This window comes from Bos mutus, chromosome 4, assembly GCF_027580195.1.
Source record: "Bos mutus isolate GX-2022 chromosome 4, NWIPB_WYAK_1.1, whole genome shotgun sequence".
NCBI classification, from domain to species: Eukaryota; Metazoa; Chordata; class Mammalia; order Artiodactyla; family Bovidae; genus Bos; species Bos mutus.
Window position 1 is genome coordinate 12,465,937 of NC_091620.1, and position 18,980 is coordinate 12,484,916.

At 40.5% G+C, this 18,980-nt stretch overlaps 1 protein-coding gene and 1 non-coding gene across 2 annotated transcripts; one reads left to right on the forward strand and one right to left on the reverse strand.

Moving 5' to 3' along the window:
• The first annotated feature begins 8,187 nt into the window (after nt 1-8,187).
• Nucleotides 8,188-9,142, forward strand: LOC102278473 (olfactory receptor-like protein OLF3). The gene is given in 2 exon segments (XM_005886737.2): nt 8,188-8,286; nt 8,288-9,142. Coding segments are annotated over 2 exon segments (954 nt in total).
• Nucleotides 9,143-10,004: 862 nt separating this feature from the next.
• TRNAC-ACA (transfer RNA cysteine (anticodon ACA)) lies at nt 10,005-10,076 on the reverse strand. The gene has a single exon. It is a non-coding gene; the product is annotated as a tRNA-Cys (tRNA).
• Nucleotides 10,077-18,980: the final 8,904 nt, after the last annotated feature.

An 18,980-nucleotide genomic window follows, 5' to 3' on the forward strand; every position in this document is an offset into this window, starting at 1 on the left:
ACAGCAAAGTTAAGCAGAAAGTACGGGAAATTCCCATGTATGTCCTACTGCTCCCTCCACCCCTCAACACACACACAACCTTTCTAGCATAACCAATTTGCATCCAAATGGTATATTTTTATTTACTTTATTACTTTAAAAATTTTGGTGATTAAATTATCTTTAAAACTGAGGCATAATGGACATACAACATTATATTAGTTTCAGTTGTACCATGTAGTGATTCAGTGTTTGTATATATTGCAAAATGATCACCACAAAAGTGCAGTTACCATCCATCACCATAACCATAACCAGGTAGTTACTAAAATTTTTTATTGATTGAGTTATGGGTATCAAACTATCCTTGCGTTCCTGAGATGATCATGGTGCATGACTCTTTTTAATATACTCATGTATTTCTTTCTCAGCAACCTCTCTGTTGCTGATATCTCTATACCACAAGCATTGTTCCTCAGATGCTGGTACATTTTCTTGCAGAACATCAAGTAATTCTACATAGGAGCTTTGCAGCCCAGTTATTTTTTTCCCTAGGTTTGGGTAAGGAGAAGGCAATGGCACCCCACTCCAGTACTCTTACCTGGAAACTCCCATGGATGGAGGAGCCTGGTAGGCTCCAGTCCATGGGGTCGCTAGGAGTCAGACACGACTGAGAGACTTCACTTTCACTTTTCATTTTCATGCATTGGAGGGGGAAATGGCAACCCACTCCAGTGTTCTTGCCTGGAGAATCCCAGGGACGAGGGGCTGCGGTCTATGGAGTCGCACAGAGTCGGACACGACTGAAGTGACTTAGCAGCAAGTGGTTTGGGTAAGTTTGGGATTTTCCCTCTGGCAGTGATGGCCTATGATCACTATGTGGCAGTGTGTGATTCCAAGTTACTGATGAAGAAGACAGTCCTCAAGGAATATACTGTATGATTTTACTTATATATAATTTTTGAAATGCTAAAATTAGAGAGAACAGATGGTAATAACTAGAGGTTAAAAGGAGAGGGTAAAGGCTGGACAGAAACAGATGTGGCTATAAGAGGACAACATGAAGGATTCTTGTGGTAAAGGAAATGTTCTGTATCTTGACTGTATCAATGCCAGTATGTTGTGATATTGTATTACTACATTATCATATTATATTATTCATACCACATGACTGCTGCTGCTGCTAAGTTGCTTCAGTCGTGTCCGACTCTGTGCGACCCCATAGACGGCAGCCCACCAGGCTCCCCCGCCCCTGGGATTCTCCAGGCAAGAACACTGGAGTGGGTTGCCATTTCCTTCTCCAATGCATGAAAGTGAAAAGTGAAAGTGAAGCCGCTCAGTCGTGTCCGACTCAGCGACCCCATGGACTGCAGCCTACCAGGCTCCTCTGTCCATGGGATTTTCCAGGCAAGAGTACTGGAGTGGGGTGCCATTGCCTTCTCCAACCACATGACTATAATTACATAATTACATTGTTTATCATACTATCTTATGATATTGTACTGTAGCTTTGCAAGATGCTTCCATTTCGAGAAACTGGTAAATCAGTATAAGAGGTACTTCTGTATTATTTCTTATGAAATGTTAATCTACAATCTCTATAAATATAAACTTTAATTAAAATAAAATTTGAAGAAGTGTAGAAGTTTAATCCTTCTTTGTCAAGAATTTTGGACAACCTTATTGCTTTTCCATTTTTTTTTATTAATTGCTAAAACTCCCTTTGTCAATTTATTGTAGATTTAGATTTTATTTAATATAAATATAATTTAATGGCTTATATGTGATTATCTTAATTTTTATACAATTTAAAGGTTACTTTCTATTTACAGTTGTTACAAAATATTGGCTCTATTCCTCATGTTGTGCAGTATATCCTTAAGCCTATCTTACACCCAATAATTTGTACCTCCTTTTCTTCCACCCTTATATTGCCCCTCCCCATTGGTAATCACTGGGCTATTCTCTATATCCATGAATCTACTTATTTTTTGATACATTCACTAGTTTGTTGTATTTTTTAGATTTTTTTTAAATTTTATTTTATTTTTAAACTTTACATAATTGTATTAGTTTTGCCAAATATCAAAATGAATCCATCACAGGTATACATGTGCTCCCCATCCTGAACCCTCCTCCCTACTCCCTCCCCCATACCATCCCTCTGGGTCGTCCCAGTGCACCAGCCCCAAGCATCCAGTATCGTGCATCGAACCTGGACTGGCATCTCGTTTCATACATGATATTTTACATGTTTCAATGCCATTCTCCCAAATCTTCCCACCCTCTCCCTCTCTCACAGAGTCCATAAGACTGTTCCATACATCAGTGTCTCTTTTGCTGTCTCGTACACAGGGTTATTGTTATCATCTTTCTAAATTCCATATATATGCATTAGTATACTGTATTGGTGTTTTTCCTTCTGGCTTACTTCACTCTGTATAATAGGCTCCAGTTTCATCCACCTCATTAGAACTGATTCAAATGAATTCTTTTTAATGGCTGAGTAATACTCCATTGTGTATATGTACCATTGCTTTCTTATCCATTCATCTGCTGATGGACATCTAGGTTGCTTCCATGTCCTGGCTATTATAAACAGTGCTGTGATGAACACTGGGGTACACATGTCTCTTTCCCTTCTGGTTTCCTCAGTGTGTATGCCCAGCAGTGGGATTGCTGGATCACAAGGTGGTTCTATTTCCAGTTTTTTAAGGAATCTCCACACTGTTCTCCATAGTGGCTGTACTAGTTTGCATTCCCACCAACAGTGTAAGAGGGTTCCCTTTTCTCCACACCCTCTCCAACATTTATTATTTGTAGACTTTTGGATTGCAGCCATTCTGACTGGTGTGAAATGGTACCTCATAGTGGTCTTGATTTGCATTTCTCTGATAATGAGTGATGTTGAGCATCTTTTCATGTGTTTGTTAGCCATCTGTATGTCTTCTTTGGAGAAATGTCTATAAGTTACATGATGCAATATTGTCTTTTACTGTCTGACGACTTAGCATAATTCTCTTCAAGACCATCCATGTTGCTGCAATGGCAAAATTTTGTTTTCTTATGTATTAGTAGTATTCCATTGTGTATATATACATACACACCACATCTTCTTCATCCATTCGTCTGTGGATGGCCACTTAGATTGCTTCCGTATCTTGGATTTTTAAATCTGCCTATGTGATGCTATCACTTTTGGAGCTTAAGTAGCATCATGAGACATGTACTAGAATGTCTATCATCCTGGCCATGCTCACAGAACCAATTAGACGGCACATACGTCAGGGGACTGAAGCACATCTCTCCCATTTCTAGAAGAAGAAATAAGGGCATCTGGAGCCCAAAGGGGGAGAATTGGTATTTACACTAGATCTAGATGCAGCCCTAGTCAGTTCTTCCTAGATTGGGACACTGAAGGCTAAAGTTTGTTTTGGGTTATAGGAGAACATCCTAAAACCTCAGTAAGCTGGTTTCTTTGACTTTTTAGAATGACCTAGGGCTATAATGTGGAGAAGGCAATGGCACCCCACTCCACTACTCTTGCCTGGAAAATCCCATGGACGGAGGAGCCTGGTGGGCTACAGTCCATGGGGTCTCGAAGAGTCGGACACGACTGAGGGACTTCACTTTCACTTTTTACTTTCATGCATTGGAGAAGGAAATGGCAACCCACTCCAGTGTTCTTGCCTGGAGAATCCCAGGGATGGGGGAGCCTGGTGGGCTGCCGTCTCTGGGGTTGCACAGAGTCGGACATGAATGAAGCGACTTAGCAGCAGCAGCAGCAGGGCTATAATGAAGATGTTGGTGGGAGAAGGATGGAGAACAGCCTTCCACAGGGAGAAGGGCAGCATGGAGGCCCTGCCCTTGTGAATTGGGAGTGGGGGCAGCAATTACCACTCTAATGCACGGGGCCCCTGAGGGGAATCCGTCGGCCCTGTGTTGCCAGTGAAGCGGCTGCCAAAGCTCATTAGGTGTGTGTTGGAGCTGTTTTTGGAGCTCTTGTCAACTTCCTCCCAGTAGTGTCCCTCACGGTCACAATTAGTCCCAGGTGACTTACTGGAGCCCAAAGAATTTGGGAGTATCTATTCTATATGGTCCTTCCCTCTGTTGGAAGAGAAAACTCTTCACATCAGCTTAGACACAGATGGTAGCATAAATGTATATTTTGTCAGACACTGATTAATGTTTGAGAGTCACCAGCGGCATGTGGGAGTGTGGGTTTAGAAGATATAGAAACAAGTGATGCGACTTGTTAGAGACTTTGGGTCAAGGATATGTAACATGACTGGTGAAACTGTTCACCCTAAGTATTGCTGCAAATGTATTAAAATAACTGCTTTGCTTAAGTTTTAGGCTTATGTACAATTTTTTTTCTGCAAACTTTTCAACTCTAAGGTTTAGTACTGACATAAAGATGAAGTCAGGGAAGCCCCAAAGTATAAAATTTTTAGTTCGGTATTGATATTAACTAGCAGATAGTAGGAATATTATATTTCCAGAAAAGATAACTGTCAATTGCTTAAAGCCTCATATTTCAATTTTTCTGAAGGCTTTTGTACCCAAGACATAGTTTTCCTTTTTAATAACAGATAAATTAAGATATAAGACAATTAATGGCTTATGCAGAGACCTTAGGAACTCAAGACAGTGAACTGGACTTAGGATCTAGGTCTCCCAGCTCATCCCAGGCTTGGTTCCTCAAGAATTGTCTGTAGAGACTGCACTGTGGAGATTTGGAGACAGCTGGAATTACCCTGCCAAAGAAAATCTTGGTGTTAGCAACAGGGAGAAAGACAAGAGATACAAATAAGGTGAGGATTTATCCACTGAGGCTGTAATGAAATATATCACCAAAGGTGAATGTCAGGATTGCACATGTTTGAGAAATGGGGTCTCATAATTGGTCTAAGATTGTGTGAAGTCAGGTCACCAAATCAGGTTGGAAGGAGATCACAGGACCTGAATGAGAATAAATTAATTGTTCTTTCAGTGTGTTAAACCCATCTTTGAGATATCAGCCACCCTGAAGACCATGGGTTCTCTGTTTCTACAGAGTAAGATGATGCAAATATTCCTTCTCAGGTATGATATGCTTGCTGTCTACATCAAGCAACTCTTCAGTCATGAGTCAGAGAAAATTTCTCTAAATGAAAGTATGGACAGTGTCTATGAAAGCGTCCATGGAATCTTCAGCTTTATAGAGATATGGGTGCTGAGTCATTTTGATCAACATGAAAGAAACACATCTGCAGGTTATGAGAGCTACCTTAATGTGTTTTTGTATTCAGGATTCTTACTTGTCCCAGCCAAGGTTGTCAAGAATGCCAACACTGAAGATCAAATAGCTTTAAGCTTGCTGCTAAGTCACTTCAGTCGTGTCCAACTCTGTGCGACCCCAGAGATGGCAGCCCACCAGGCTCCCCCGTCCCTGGGATTCTCCAGGCAAGAACACTGGAGTGGGCTGCCATTTCCTTCTCCAATGCATGAAAGTGAAAAGTGAAAAAAGTGAAGTCGCTCAGTCGTGTCCGACCCTCAGCATGGACTGCAGCCTACCAGGCTCCTCTGTCCATGGGATTTTCCAGGCAAGAGTACTGGAGTGGGGTGCCATTGCCTTCTCCGAGCTTTAAGCGTAAATAAACACAATTCTTAAGTGAATCACAATTGAATAAAGTTGAACTTTTTAATTTGTTGTTAGGCCATGGGAAATGAGTTGTACTGGGAATCTCAAAACTAATTTTTTATTTCCATTCCTCTGTCATAGAGAGAAGGCATTTTGGTAGTATTTGCTGTCAGTATTAATAAACAGACTAATGGGACAAGGCACATGGAGATACTTTTACTTAGGGTCACCAAAAGGTATATTTTAGCAATGAATAATTGGTCTTTGCTCTCCAAACCTCATAGCTGATTTTCCTTTAGTTTCTATATCATTCCTCATCCCTTCTCCATTTGTAAGCGTCTCAGTTTTCCTTCTTGCATCATCTATTTTAAAGAGTCATTAGATCAAGTAATTCACATCTTAAAACCTCCATTTTATGCTAATTATATCTAAAAAATTCAGGATAATATCAACATAAAAGGCATAAATTACTAATATTTGAGTTTCAAGAATTCATGATCGGGCAAGACGGAGATACTTTGTAACAGAATGTTTCAATGGCACCTTCATATTATATCACTTACTGTGTCACAATAATTTCCCTACATCCACCACAGACCATAAAGCACAGGCATGCAGAAGTCCTTCCTTTGTGTTGCTCATGTCTAAGATGAACCACAGGGGTATGTCATTCGTCAACACTATGTCTTGAGCAGGTAGCTTGGATTGTTTATTTTTGACTAGACAAAGAAAACTCAAAACATTTTGAGAGGTGTAGTCATGTAGTATGAGGAAGATATGGCCTAAGCATGTAAAATAGCTCCTTATCATTAAAGAAGCATTGCGTGCATGTATGCTAATAGCCCTAAAGCACCATTAGGTACCTGCAGAAAGATAAAGCAACTAGAGTTGGGACAAGTACTGAAAAAAGAACATAGACTGTCTTGTGGGGGAGGAAGCATTAACAAGACCAACTCTTAACTGTGTTTATCTTCAAACCTGGCTTTTGAACAAGAGCTGTGTTCCTAGTTCCTTGTGAGGAGGGTTTTTCTCTGTTGTTTCTATTAAGAAAAGAAACAATTATTTTGTGGGAATAAATACCCACAAAAGTCCATTTTACCTGTTGACATCAATGAACAACACATGTTTATGGATAGCATCAAATCCCTAGAATCTGTTTAGAGTTGAAAATATCAAGCTTTAGCTTTCTGACATCAAGCGTTTAGATATACACACACTATTTACCAGTTATTTAATTGTGCATCCTGAGACCTACTAGGAATCTAGCTCTATTTAGCTGAAAGTTGATCCAAGGTAACACTAATGTTGGAGACGGTGTTTATTGCAGGTATGTGAAAACCATCAGACAAGTCCATTTCCCTTCTTTATTCAGCTATACATTTACAGATGTTATTTCTATATTCTTAGTCTGCCAGGAGTCTTAAAAGGGTTTCCATGACTGTAGAAAATAGAAATATTTTGATATCAATTATTTTGAATTTAAATTACTTTAAAATCAAGGAAATTGCCTATATAGATAGATGTGTGTGTGTGTGTATATGTATATATATATATATATATTTTTATATACACACACTGATGGGTTAAAAATAACTAGCTGACATATCCATGAAGGGTATTTAAGTATTAACAGGTTATTTTTGTAAAATGCTTTGCCCTAAAAAGCATGCATGATAATGAATGCTAAAATTAATAAAGAAAAAACATGTCAGGTTCTAATGAACAAGTATTCAGACACTCCATGCCCATGATGTTCTTAATTCTGTGAGCAGTTATACATTACAAGATTTGTTTGTGTGTGAAAGAGGTATAATTATATTTGTATTTTAGGACAACCAGCTAATGATGAGTGTAAGGTTAAGTGCAGTGAGGGAAGTACGTTTGTTTCTCTCCAAGGGAGGAGCTTAGATTACAACCAGTACCTATTCTGTTAAAGTCCTGCCACCAGTAATAGTTCAAAAAGTAACTTCCTCATGAATTATTTACATTTGACCTTAAATACACATACTAATTATAAAATATGATCATATTCTCTACATAAAAGTTTAAATCTCTAACCCAATCACACATCTGGTAAGTTCATGAAAACAAGATTTAACTTCAGATCTCTCCATGAGACACTAGCCTTCTTTGTACTATCCATGTGCCACTTCTGAATCTTTTTTTTTTTTTTTTTGGTAGGTTATTTATTCATTTCCTCATGTTTGTTGTAGCAGATTTATGTAGGGTTATCAACATTGTTTATCAACTTACCTCTCATTGTCACTTACCATCCCCTCTTGTCCTGGAAACTAGTGTAAATTGGAAGGATATAAAACTGCACTGCATTATTGCCAGGCTATGAAGAACTCCCTCAGACCACTCTATACTTTAGAAGGCAATGGTTTGCATTACTTGCGTGAAGTAGATATAATGCATACCAGAATCAGGCCTGACATCTTGGCCGAAAACACTCTAAAACATCTGGCTAAGGCTGGAAGGTTGAATACAGTATGCATTCTTTTAAGAAGTTATTCTTATAGTTAATTCAACAGCTTCTACAATTTTTGTCTCTTTCTGCAGATTAATAACCTCACATTTTTTTAATGGGAGCAAATAACCAGACTTGGGTGAGAGAATTCATTCTCCTCGGCCTGTCCAATGACTGGGACACTCAGGTCACTCTCTTCGTCTTGTTCTCAGTTCACTTACCTGCTGACCCTGCTGGGGAACGTCCTCATTGTTCTTCTGATCAGACTGGACAGCCGACTCCACACTCCCATGTATTTCTTTCTCACCAACCTCTCCCTTGTTGATGTCTCCTATGCCACAAGCATCGTTCCTCAGATGCTGGTGCATTTTCTTGCGGAACATAAAGGGATCCCCTATGTGAGCTGTGCAGCCCAGTTATTCTTCTCCCTGGGCCTGGGTGGGATTGAGTTTGTTCTCCTGGCCATGATGGCCTATGACCGCTATGTGGCTGTGTGCGACCCCCTGAGATACTCGGTCATCATGCACGGAGGGCTCTGTGCTAGGCTGGCCATCACATCCTGGGTCAGTGGCTCTGTCAACTCTCTCGTGCAGACCACCATCACCTTTCAGTTGCCTATGTGCACGAACAAGTATATTGATCACATATCCTGTGAAATCCTAGCTGTGGTCAGGCTGGCCTGTGTGGACACCTCCTCCAATGAGGTGGCCATCATGGTTTCTAGTATTGTGTTGCTGATGACACCTTTCTGCCTGGTTCTCCTGTCCTACATCAGGATCATCTCCACCATCCTGAAGATCCAGTCCACAGAGGGGAGAAAGAAAGCCTTCCACACCTGTGCCTCTCACCTCACAGTGGTTTTCTTGTGCTATGGCATGACCATTTTCACTTACATCCAGCCCAATTCCAGCCCTTCTGTGCTTCAGGAGAAGCTGATCTCTGTCTTCTATGCCATTTTGATGCCTGTGCTGAACCCCATGATTTACAGTCTAAGGAACAAGGAGGTGAAGGGGGCCTGGCAGAAGCTTCTAGGACAATTATCTGGATTAATGTCAAAATTGGGAACTTGAATTATGAGCATTACTTAGAGAAAAAGAGCTTTGCCTGTCACTTAATTCTGATATGAAGAATTAACTGCATTGCCCTGGCAACCAGGAAGGTGATGATGGAACATGTACTGGTGATGCTGGGTAGGAGGCTGAGTGGTTTGGTTGAAGTGTGGGATGTAAGGGTGTTTTTATGTCACAGCAGGATGTTCAGAGAAATTAAGCACTGCTGTGATAGAACTTCCCACACTTAATCTCCATTCACTTAACCCAAAATTAATGGAAAAAGTAATTTGTTATTGTGAAATATCATATTTTTGTAATCATGGATCTATTAATAGATCTTACTTTGGACCACTTGTTCTTATTCATCTAAATTTTGTAGAAGGTTATTATGTTTCCATTTGGAACAAAAGCATTTTCACATTTTAGACTTACTGAAAATAACGCATGGAGTATGTGTCCACATGTAGAAATTTTGTAAATCGCTATTCTGAGGTGAATGTTGTCATCAAGGCTGATTAAAATGTTTTATGCAGAGCCTCTGACATGTGGACATAAAGCCTTGTCTGAGTGCTGTGGGTAACTGAGTGGAAGAATCAACGAAAGGTCTTTTACACAGAAAGGATGTAAGTAAAGGTGTTTGTACACATGGCTATTACTGACCAAGGAGATGCTAAGTTTTAACCTCTCCTTGATATTATACAAACAATTTAAGAGGAATTTTAATGCGTACCTAAGGGGTGAAAGTGAAGTCAAGTGAAATCGCTCAGTCGTGTCCGACTCTTTGTGACCCCATGGACTATAGCCCACCAGGTTCCTCTGTCCATGGGATTTTCCAGGCAGGAGTACTGGAGTGGGTTGCCATTTCCTTCTCCAGAGGATCTTCCCAAACCAGGGATCGAACCTGGGTCTCCCGCATTGTAGGCAGACGCTTTACCATCTGAGCCACCAGGGAAGCCTAAGGGGTACCATTCATATATTAAAACTGTCCAATCTCTGAACAAAGAATCTGATTCTTTCTCTAGGTTTAGATATAAAATTAGCATGTAATATTTGAAATATTGTGTAAGATACCAAAGATGTAGTTTATCTATGAAAAGACAGATTCTTCAAACACAACTAATATAAAGTAAGACACATTTAGTTTGGGAATCAAGATAGTTGAGTCAACTGTGCCCATGTCATCCTCCAGTCTCAGTATAAACCCTTTCTCCCATCGCTCCTCCTCACACACTGCAGGGCCCTAGTTATAAATCTGCTGGGTTTAGAATAGTCTGGAGTAGGCCTCACCTCTGACAGAAAGCCTAAATAAAGTAAAGGCAGGGAAGAAGTAATTGTATAAGAGATTAAGAAGGGGAAGGGGAGAAAGAATATGGTAGCAGCTCATCTTCACACTTCCTTGAAGACATCTCAAAGTCCTTTCTTCCCTTGTCTCTTCTTTAAGTCAGGTGATAAGCAGTTTTTCCACTTGTGGACAAATCCCAGTGCTCGAGCAGAGTTGAAGGCCCATTTAATATAGAATTTTACATAAAGTAATTTAGGCCTATAAATGTGTTTTAGGCAAGCATCCCCAAACATGTCAATATTAGTGGGCTAAAGCTCTCTTGCTGTTAATTAAGGAATGTTAATAGAAGAAATGGAGTAGCCATCATGGTCAACAAAAGAGTCTGAAATGCAGTACTTGGATGCAATCTCAAAAATGACAGAATGATCTCTTTCGTTTCCAAGGCAAACCATTCAATATCACAGTAATCCAAGCCTATGCCCCTACCAGTAACACTGAAGAAGCTGAAGTTGAACAGTTCTATGAAGACCTACAAGACCTTTTAGAACTAACATCCAAAAAGATGTCCTTTTCATTATAGGGGACTGGAATGCAAAAGTAGGAAGTCAAGAAACACCTGGAGTAACAGGCAAATTTGGCCTTGGAGTACAGAATGAAACAGGGCAAAGGCTGATAGAGATTTGCTAAGAGAATGCACTGGTCATAACAAACACCCTCTTCCAACAACACAAGAGAAGACTCTATACATGGACATCACCAGATGGTCAACACCAAAATCAGATTGATTATATTCTTTGCATCCAAAGATGGAGAAGCTCTATACAGTCAGCAAAAACAAGACCAGGAGCTGACTGTGGCTCAGATCATGAACTCTTTATTGCCAAATTCAGACTGAAATTGAAGAAAGTGGGGAAAACCACTAGACCATTCAGGTATGATCTAAATCAAATCCCTTATGATTATACAGTGGAAGTAAGAAATAGATTTAAGGGACTAGATCTGATAGATAGAGTGCCTGATGATCTCTGGATGGAAGTTCGTGACATTGTACAGGAGACAGGGATCAAGACCATCCCCAAGAAAAAGAAATGCAAAAAAGCAAAATGACTGTCTGAGGAGGGCTTACAAATAGCTGTGAAAAGAAAAGAAGTGAAAAGCAAAGGAGAAAAGGAAAGATATAAGCATCTGAATGCAGAGTTCCAAAGAATATCAAGGAAAGATAAGAAAGCCTTCCTCAGCGATCAATGCAAAGAAATAGAGGAAAACAACAGAATGGGAAAGACTAGAGATCTCTTCAAGAAAATTAGAGATACCAAGGGAATATTTCATGCAAAGATAGGCTTGATAAAGGACAGAAATGGTATGGACCTAACAGAAGCAGAAGATATTAAGAAGAGGTGGCAAGAATACACAGAAGAACTGTACAAAAAAGAGCTTCATGGCCAAGATAATCACGATGGTGGTCACTCACCTAGAGCCAGACATCCTGGAATGTGAAGTCAAGTGGGCCTTAGAAAGCATCACTACAAACAAAGCTAGTGGAGGTGATGGAGTTCCAGTGGAGCTATTTCAAATCCTGAAAGATGATGCTGTGAAAGTGATGCACTCAATATGCCAGCAAATTTGGAAAACTCAGCAGTGGCCACAGGACTGGAAAAGGTCCATTTTCATTCCAATCCCAAAGAAAGGCAATGCCAAAGAATGCTCAAACTACCACACATTGCACTCATCTCACACACCAGTAAAGTAATGTTCAAAATTCTCCAAGCCAGGCTTCAGCAATACGTGAACCGTGAACTTCCAGATGTTCAAGCTGGTTTTAGAAAAGGCAGAGGAACCAGAGATCAAATTTCCCAACATCCACTGGACCATGAAAAAGCAAGAGAGTTCCAGAAAAACATCTATTTCTGCTTTATTGACTATGCCAAAGCCTTTGACTGTGTGGATCACAATAAACTGTGGAAAATTCTGAAAGAGATGGGAATACCAGACCACCTGACCTGCCTCTTGAGAAACCTATATGCAGCTCAGGAGGCAACAGTTAGAACTGGACATGGAACAACAGACTGGTTCCAAATAGAAAAAGGAGTACATCAAGGTACTGTATATTGTTACCTGTATATTGTCACCCTGCTTATTTAACTTATATGCAGAGTACATCATGAGAAACACTGGGCTGGAAGAAACACAAGCTGGAATCAAGATTACCAGGAGAAATATCAATAACCTCAGATATGCAGATGACACCACCCTTATGGCAGAAAGTGAAGAGGAACTCAAAAGCCTCTTGATGAAAGTGAAAGAGGAGAGTGAAAAAGTTGGCTTTTAAAGCTCAACATTCAGAAAATGAAGATCATGGCATCTGGTCCCATCACTCCATGGCAAATAGATGGGGAAATAGTGGAAACAGTGTCAGACTTAAGTTTTTTGGGCTCCAAAATCACTGCAGATGGTGATTGCAGCCATGAAATTAAAAGATGCTTACTCCTTGGAAGGAAAGTTATGAGCAACCTAGACAGCATATTCAAAAGCAGAGACATTACTTTGCCAACAAAGGTCCATCTTGTCAAGGCTATGGTTTTTCCTGTGGTCATGTATGGATGTGAGTTGGACTGTGAAGAAAGCTGAGCACCGAAGAATTGATGCTTTTGAACTGTGGTGTTGGAGAAGACTCTCGAGAGTCCCCTGGACTGCAAGGAGATCCAACCAGTCCATTCTAAAGGAAATCAGCCCTGGGTGTTCTTTGGAAGGACTGATGCTGAAGCTGAAACTCCAGTACTTTGGCCACCTCATTGGAAGAGTTGACTCATTGGAAAAGACTCTGATGCTGGGAGGGATTGGGGGCAGGAGGATAAGGGGACGACAGAGGGTGAGATGGCTGAATGGCATCACTGACTCAATGGACGTGAGTCTGGGTGAACTCCGGAGTTGGTGATGGACAGGGAGGCCTGGAGTGCTGCAGTTCATAGGGTGGCAAAGAGTCGCACAGGACTGAGTGACTGAACTAAACTGAACTGAATGAAGTGTATACTGTGTGTATGATCATGAACTGTTTTTGAGACACAATAATCAACATTATGCATTTCTGGCAGTAACATGGTCCTAGAGCAAAGATGACAGATGATGAAACAAATACAGTGTAATAAGTGTCACAGAGAAAGCAAGTCTCCAGGGGTGATTTCAGGAGTCTTCTGTATCAAAGGACCAGAACAGGTCCAGTTAGAGACCAGATAAGTGAGGAAAAGTTACTCAGAGGACAACAATCCATACAAAGATGCAGACAACCTGTGAGAGTCTCAGAACTGGGAGAGCATGGAAGTTCAGAAATGTCCCAAAGCCTCACCTGCAGGGCAGAGAAGATTGAAGCCGTAGTGAGGGTGCAGGCAGGTCATGAGGGGTCAGAGTATGGAGGGCACCGATGCCACATTGACTTTCAACTTTATTGAGAGCAATGGCAGCTAGTAGAGGTTTTTAAGCAGAGACATGGCTTGATAAAATGTACATTTTTGAATCATCATTTTTGCAAAAGAGTCAAAGGAGAAAAGATGAGAAACCAGGAGACCATCTAGGGGCCTGCTCTAGTGACCCTACTGAGACATAAAATGAATCTGTACCCAGGTTGTGGCAATGGACAAAGAGAAAAGTAAAATCACATGATAAAAGACATTTCAGAGGAATATTTCCTGTTTTCTTCGATTAGAGTTTTCTGTGGATCCACCACCTCCTCTAACATGTCATAATCCTATATATGCATGTTCTATAAATTGTGGAGTAAAGTGCAAAATTTACCACCATGAAAACACACTATATAAAATGGTAGGGGGGTGTGATGAAAGGAGAAAATTAGTGAAAAATACAAGTATACACATGTCAAATATACGCATGACAGTTCAAGAAGGAGAATTTCTGAAGATGCTGCTCCTCATTTCTTTGTCTGGTTGATATACTTGAGAGTCTTCTCCACTCCTCATCCCATGCCCCTCTTGCCTTCACCAGCCTCCACTTCTTTGCTTGCCGCCCCTTTTCCCAGCTTCACCGTCAGCAGCCCAGAAAACCTGAGTCTGACCCTCTGCCTCCATTTTTTACACCTTTTCTTATGTCTCTGCTCCCATCACTGTGCTCTCTTAAGGATGCTTCTTACTACATGGGACCACTAAGATTATCTGGGATAGTCTCCACTTTAAGATCCTTAATTTAAAACACGTGTAAGTTTTAACGTAAAAGGCAGCATATTCACACATTCTGAGAATCAGGACAAAGACATCTTCAGGGGGTCAGTCAATACTCAGCGTATCATAGAATCTTTTCAGATTGGACAAAATTTTTCCACATGACCCTAGTAATCTTCAGTAGCTCCCACACTTTCTGATATGATGCAATATACAATCCCATTTTTTACATTTCCTGGTTTATAATGGTAATAATGTCTTCAAGAAAGTCTGAAGAATTCCATCAACATTCCTTGTGACCTAGGACTGCTAGAAATGTACTCATTCATTTTGTTTGTCTTAAAGTAACTACATTTTTTCCTTCATTCAAAATGTATTTGTTCTTCATATAAAATTCTTTGTTGACATCCTCCACACCACCCCTCCCGGGCTCTGAAGATGTCATTCATGAATTTTCTGCCTTGCACAGTTTCTGAGAAGAATTCCATTTTAATTTAGATCTTTGTCTTCTCTATGTGGGGTATCTTTTATCTCTGGCTACCTTCAGTGATTTCACTCTATTTTTGGCTTGTATACAATTAAAATGTCTTGTGTTTATGTTTTTATTTTTTTAGTTATCCTATTCGGCTGAGTTTCTTGGATTTGTGCTTTGATTTCATCCATTTCCCCCTCCCCCCAGCCATTATATCTTTAGTATTTTCTTGTACTTCTGTCTCTGTTTTCTGTTGGGATTTTCCAATTTCATGTATGTTAGAGTGTTTTCTTATCTTACAGCCCTGGGAGGCTCTGGACTCTTTTTATCATTGTATATTTTTTTCTCTTTGTGCTTCAGTTTTGCTGATTTTTCTGGTTTATCTTTACCCTTACTGATTGTTTCTTGGCTTTCTTAAAGCTACGCATAAGGAATCTTTGTTTCTGTGACTGTGTCTCTTCTGTTTAGCATTCCATTTAATTCCTCCACATAGTTTTCAATTCTCTACTGAAATTACTCAAGCATTTATGAAAACATCCATGTGTTCCACTAGACCCTTTACTTCTTTATGAGAGTGACTTTAACCCCTGTGTGGTAGTTCCTATAATCCAAGTATATCTAATTCTGGTTTTTAAATTTCTTTGTTCAGTACAGTATGATTTTCCTTGTCTTTTTCTCTGACCTTTAATTTTGATTGGCACCCGGGCATTTTGTGTGTACAATGAGATAAATAGTATTATACTTTGAAATGGACACATCTCTACTGTTTATCCTGTAGTCTTGTGTTGTGAAGACTGTGGGAATCAATGTAGTCATGGGTAGAGCTGAGTTTGAGTTTTCTGTTGTTAAGGTTAACTTAGCACAACAACAAATTCAATTTTTTCTATTATTCAGTTCAGTTTAGTCAGTCAGTCATGTCCAACTCTTTGGGACTCGATGGACTGCAGCACACCAGTCTTCCTTGTCCATCACCAACTCCCACAGCTTGCTCAAACTCATGTCCATCTAGTCAGTGATACCATCTAGCCATCTCATCCTCTGTCATCCCCTTCTCCTCCTGACTTCAACCTTTCCCAGCATCAAGGTCTTTTCCAGTGAGTCAGTTCTTCACATCAGGTGGCCAAAATATTGGAGTTTCAGCTTCAGCATCAGTCCTTCCATTGAATACTTGGGACTGATTTCCTTTAGGATGGACTGGTTGGATCTCCTTGCAGTCCAAGGGACTCTCAAGAGGCTTCTCCAACACCACAGTTCAAGCATCAATTCTTCAGCGTTCAACTTTCTTTATAATCCAATTCTCACATCCATACATGACTACTGGAAAAAACCATAGTTTTGACTAGATGGACCTTTGTTGGCAAAATAATATCTCTGCTTTTTAATTTGCTGTCTAGGTTGGTCATAGCTCTTCTTCCAAGGAGCAAGCATCTTTAATTTCATGGCTGCAGTCACCATCGCAGTGATTTTAGAGCCCAAGAAGATGAAGTCTGTCACTGTTTCCATTGTTTCTCCATCTATTTGCTGTGAAGTCATGGGATCAGATGCCATGATCTTAGTTTTTTGAATGTTGAGTTTTAAGCTTGTGGGACATTCAGTCACTGGAGGGTTTTTCCAAGTGTCCCTGTTCCTCCCTTTGTCTTAAGTTACCCTATAAGACTGCCCATCCAGAATGTCTTCCCCATGTCTAACCTGTGGTACACTGCTGTTACTTGTTTCTCAGTTGTTGCTAGTTTGGTGACGGAGGGGCAACTCTCTGTTGTCCAGGATCTGTCTCAGACTTAGGCACATCCTTTGTCCCTGTGTCTCAGGGGTGGGGCTTTCTTAACGGTGAGAGAGTCAATTCCTGCTGCTGCTGCTAAGTCGCTTCAGTCGTGACTCTGTGCGACCCCATAGACGGCAGCCCACTAGGCTCCTCTGTCCCCGGGATTCTCCAGGCAAGAATACTGGAGTGGGTTGCCATTTCCTTCTCCAATGCATGAAAGTGAAAAGTGAAAGTGAAGTCGCTCAGACATGCCCAACTCTTAGCGACCCCATGGAGTACAGCCTACCAGGCTCCTCCATCCATGGGATTTTCCAGGCAAGAGTACTGGAGTGGGGTGCCATTGCCTTCTCCGAGTCAATTCCTAGGTAGCTTGATAAGAAGTCCAGGGTTCCTGAGGAGGAGAAAGGGGTCTGGAGTCCTAGAGAAGGCAAAAGGGGTCTGGGGCTCTCAACGAGAAAAGGACAAACTTTCTTTTCTACATTGCTTTGTCTTAGTCAATATAACGATGTATCTTGCTTGAGGACTTGTTTCTCCTTAACAAGAACCTTCTGACTAATCCTGGTATTTTAGAATGTACATTATGGGAGGGCTTCCCTGGTGGCTCAGACAGTAAAGCATCTGACTGCAGTGTGGGAAACCTGGGTTTGATCCCTGGGTTGGGAAGATCCTCTGGAAAAGGAAATGGCAACCCACTCCAGTACTCTTGCCTGGAAAATTCCATGAATGGGGGAGCCTTGTAGGCTACAGTCCATGGGATTGCAAAGAGTTGGACAAGACAGGGCAACTTCAAGATTCAAGAGAGATATTATAGGAATGGGTCTTTTAGGATCTTTCTATTGTTAAGTTCTAAACCTGTTATCCTAAAACGTAAATTGTGGGAGTGGGTCTGGTAAATTTTTTACAATCTTGAGACATTCTTTTGATTAACTGTAATAACCAATTTAAAAAAGTGTGTAACTCCCTTTCTAACACTAGCAAGGGGGGCATTCTCCGTCCCCCTTCTGATGTCTATGTTAGAAACTTTCTCTGTCCCTCTTCTTACTTTAATAAATCTCTGCTACACAAAAGCTCTTGAATGATCAAGCCTGGTTCCTGGTTCCGAAGCTAAATCTTCTCCAGAGATCACGAAATCTAACATTGTTCATTGTAAGATATCAGTAGTCTTGCCACTTCTACAGAGTAAGAAGATAGATGGCTCATGATCTGAACACAGAGTAGCTTCCTGTCCCAAGGACCCCCAACATGGGAATTTATTTATTTATTTTTCTGGTTTCCTCTTTAATGAATCTTCAACTGTCTCTGAGGAAAACAGGGATTGTAGTCCTTCCCCCGGTGGCTTCAGGCTTTTGTTCCATAATGGAGATGATTTGGTGGTTGGAGCTCTTTCTGCTCACTGCAGAGGCTGCAGCTGCCTTCTCCTTGAACTACCATAGGAAGAAAGTTTTCTCTGGTTTCTACTTTTCCCCAAATATTCTTGGGAGGACAGTTCTAAGTTTATGGAGAAAATATTGAGAATTTGTGGGAACTTCTCTTTTTGCCATGATTCTCAGCCATTCTATGCTCACAGTACCCCACAAGAACTTCAGCAGTTTGGTAAAGCAATTTTCACTGGCTAGTTGGGGGGAGGGGTGCCCTATTTTCCTTCCATGGTCTCATCCAGGTAAGTAAGAGCTCACATCCTATCTCTTTCTGGATGGACCTATCTTTCCCTAGATTTCATGCTGTTTGTTTGCCCTGCAATCTCATTTTACTGATGATTTCAAAGATATGATTTTGTAGATTATCGAAACTTCTCTTGTTTTAGGAAAGAGTCAGTGTTCTTTCCAGCTTTCTACAACCTAAGTGAAAGCTAGAACAAGCTCAGTTACTTTACTTTATCTAAGTAGACTCTTTTTTAGAGCATTTTAAAATGCACAACAAAGTTGAGTAGAAAGTACTGACAGTTCTCGTATATTATATCTGCCCCTCCTCCCTGCAACAGACACAGCCTTCCTATTATGAACATCCTGCAACAGAGTATTAATATTTTCAATTTTTAACAGGATTTTTAACAGATAAAGTAAAAAGTGGGGGAGGTGGATGATAATTTACAGGAACAATGGTAAATGATGATTTTCAAACTAAGGAATTTTAAAGCAGACAAAGCAGTTTTCTCAAAGCACCTTAATCAA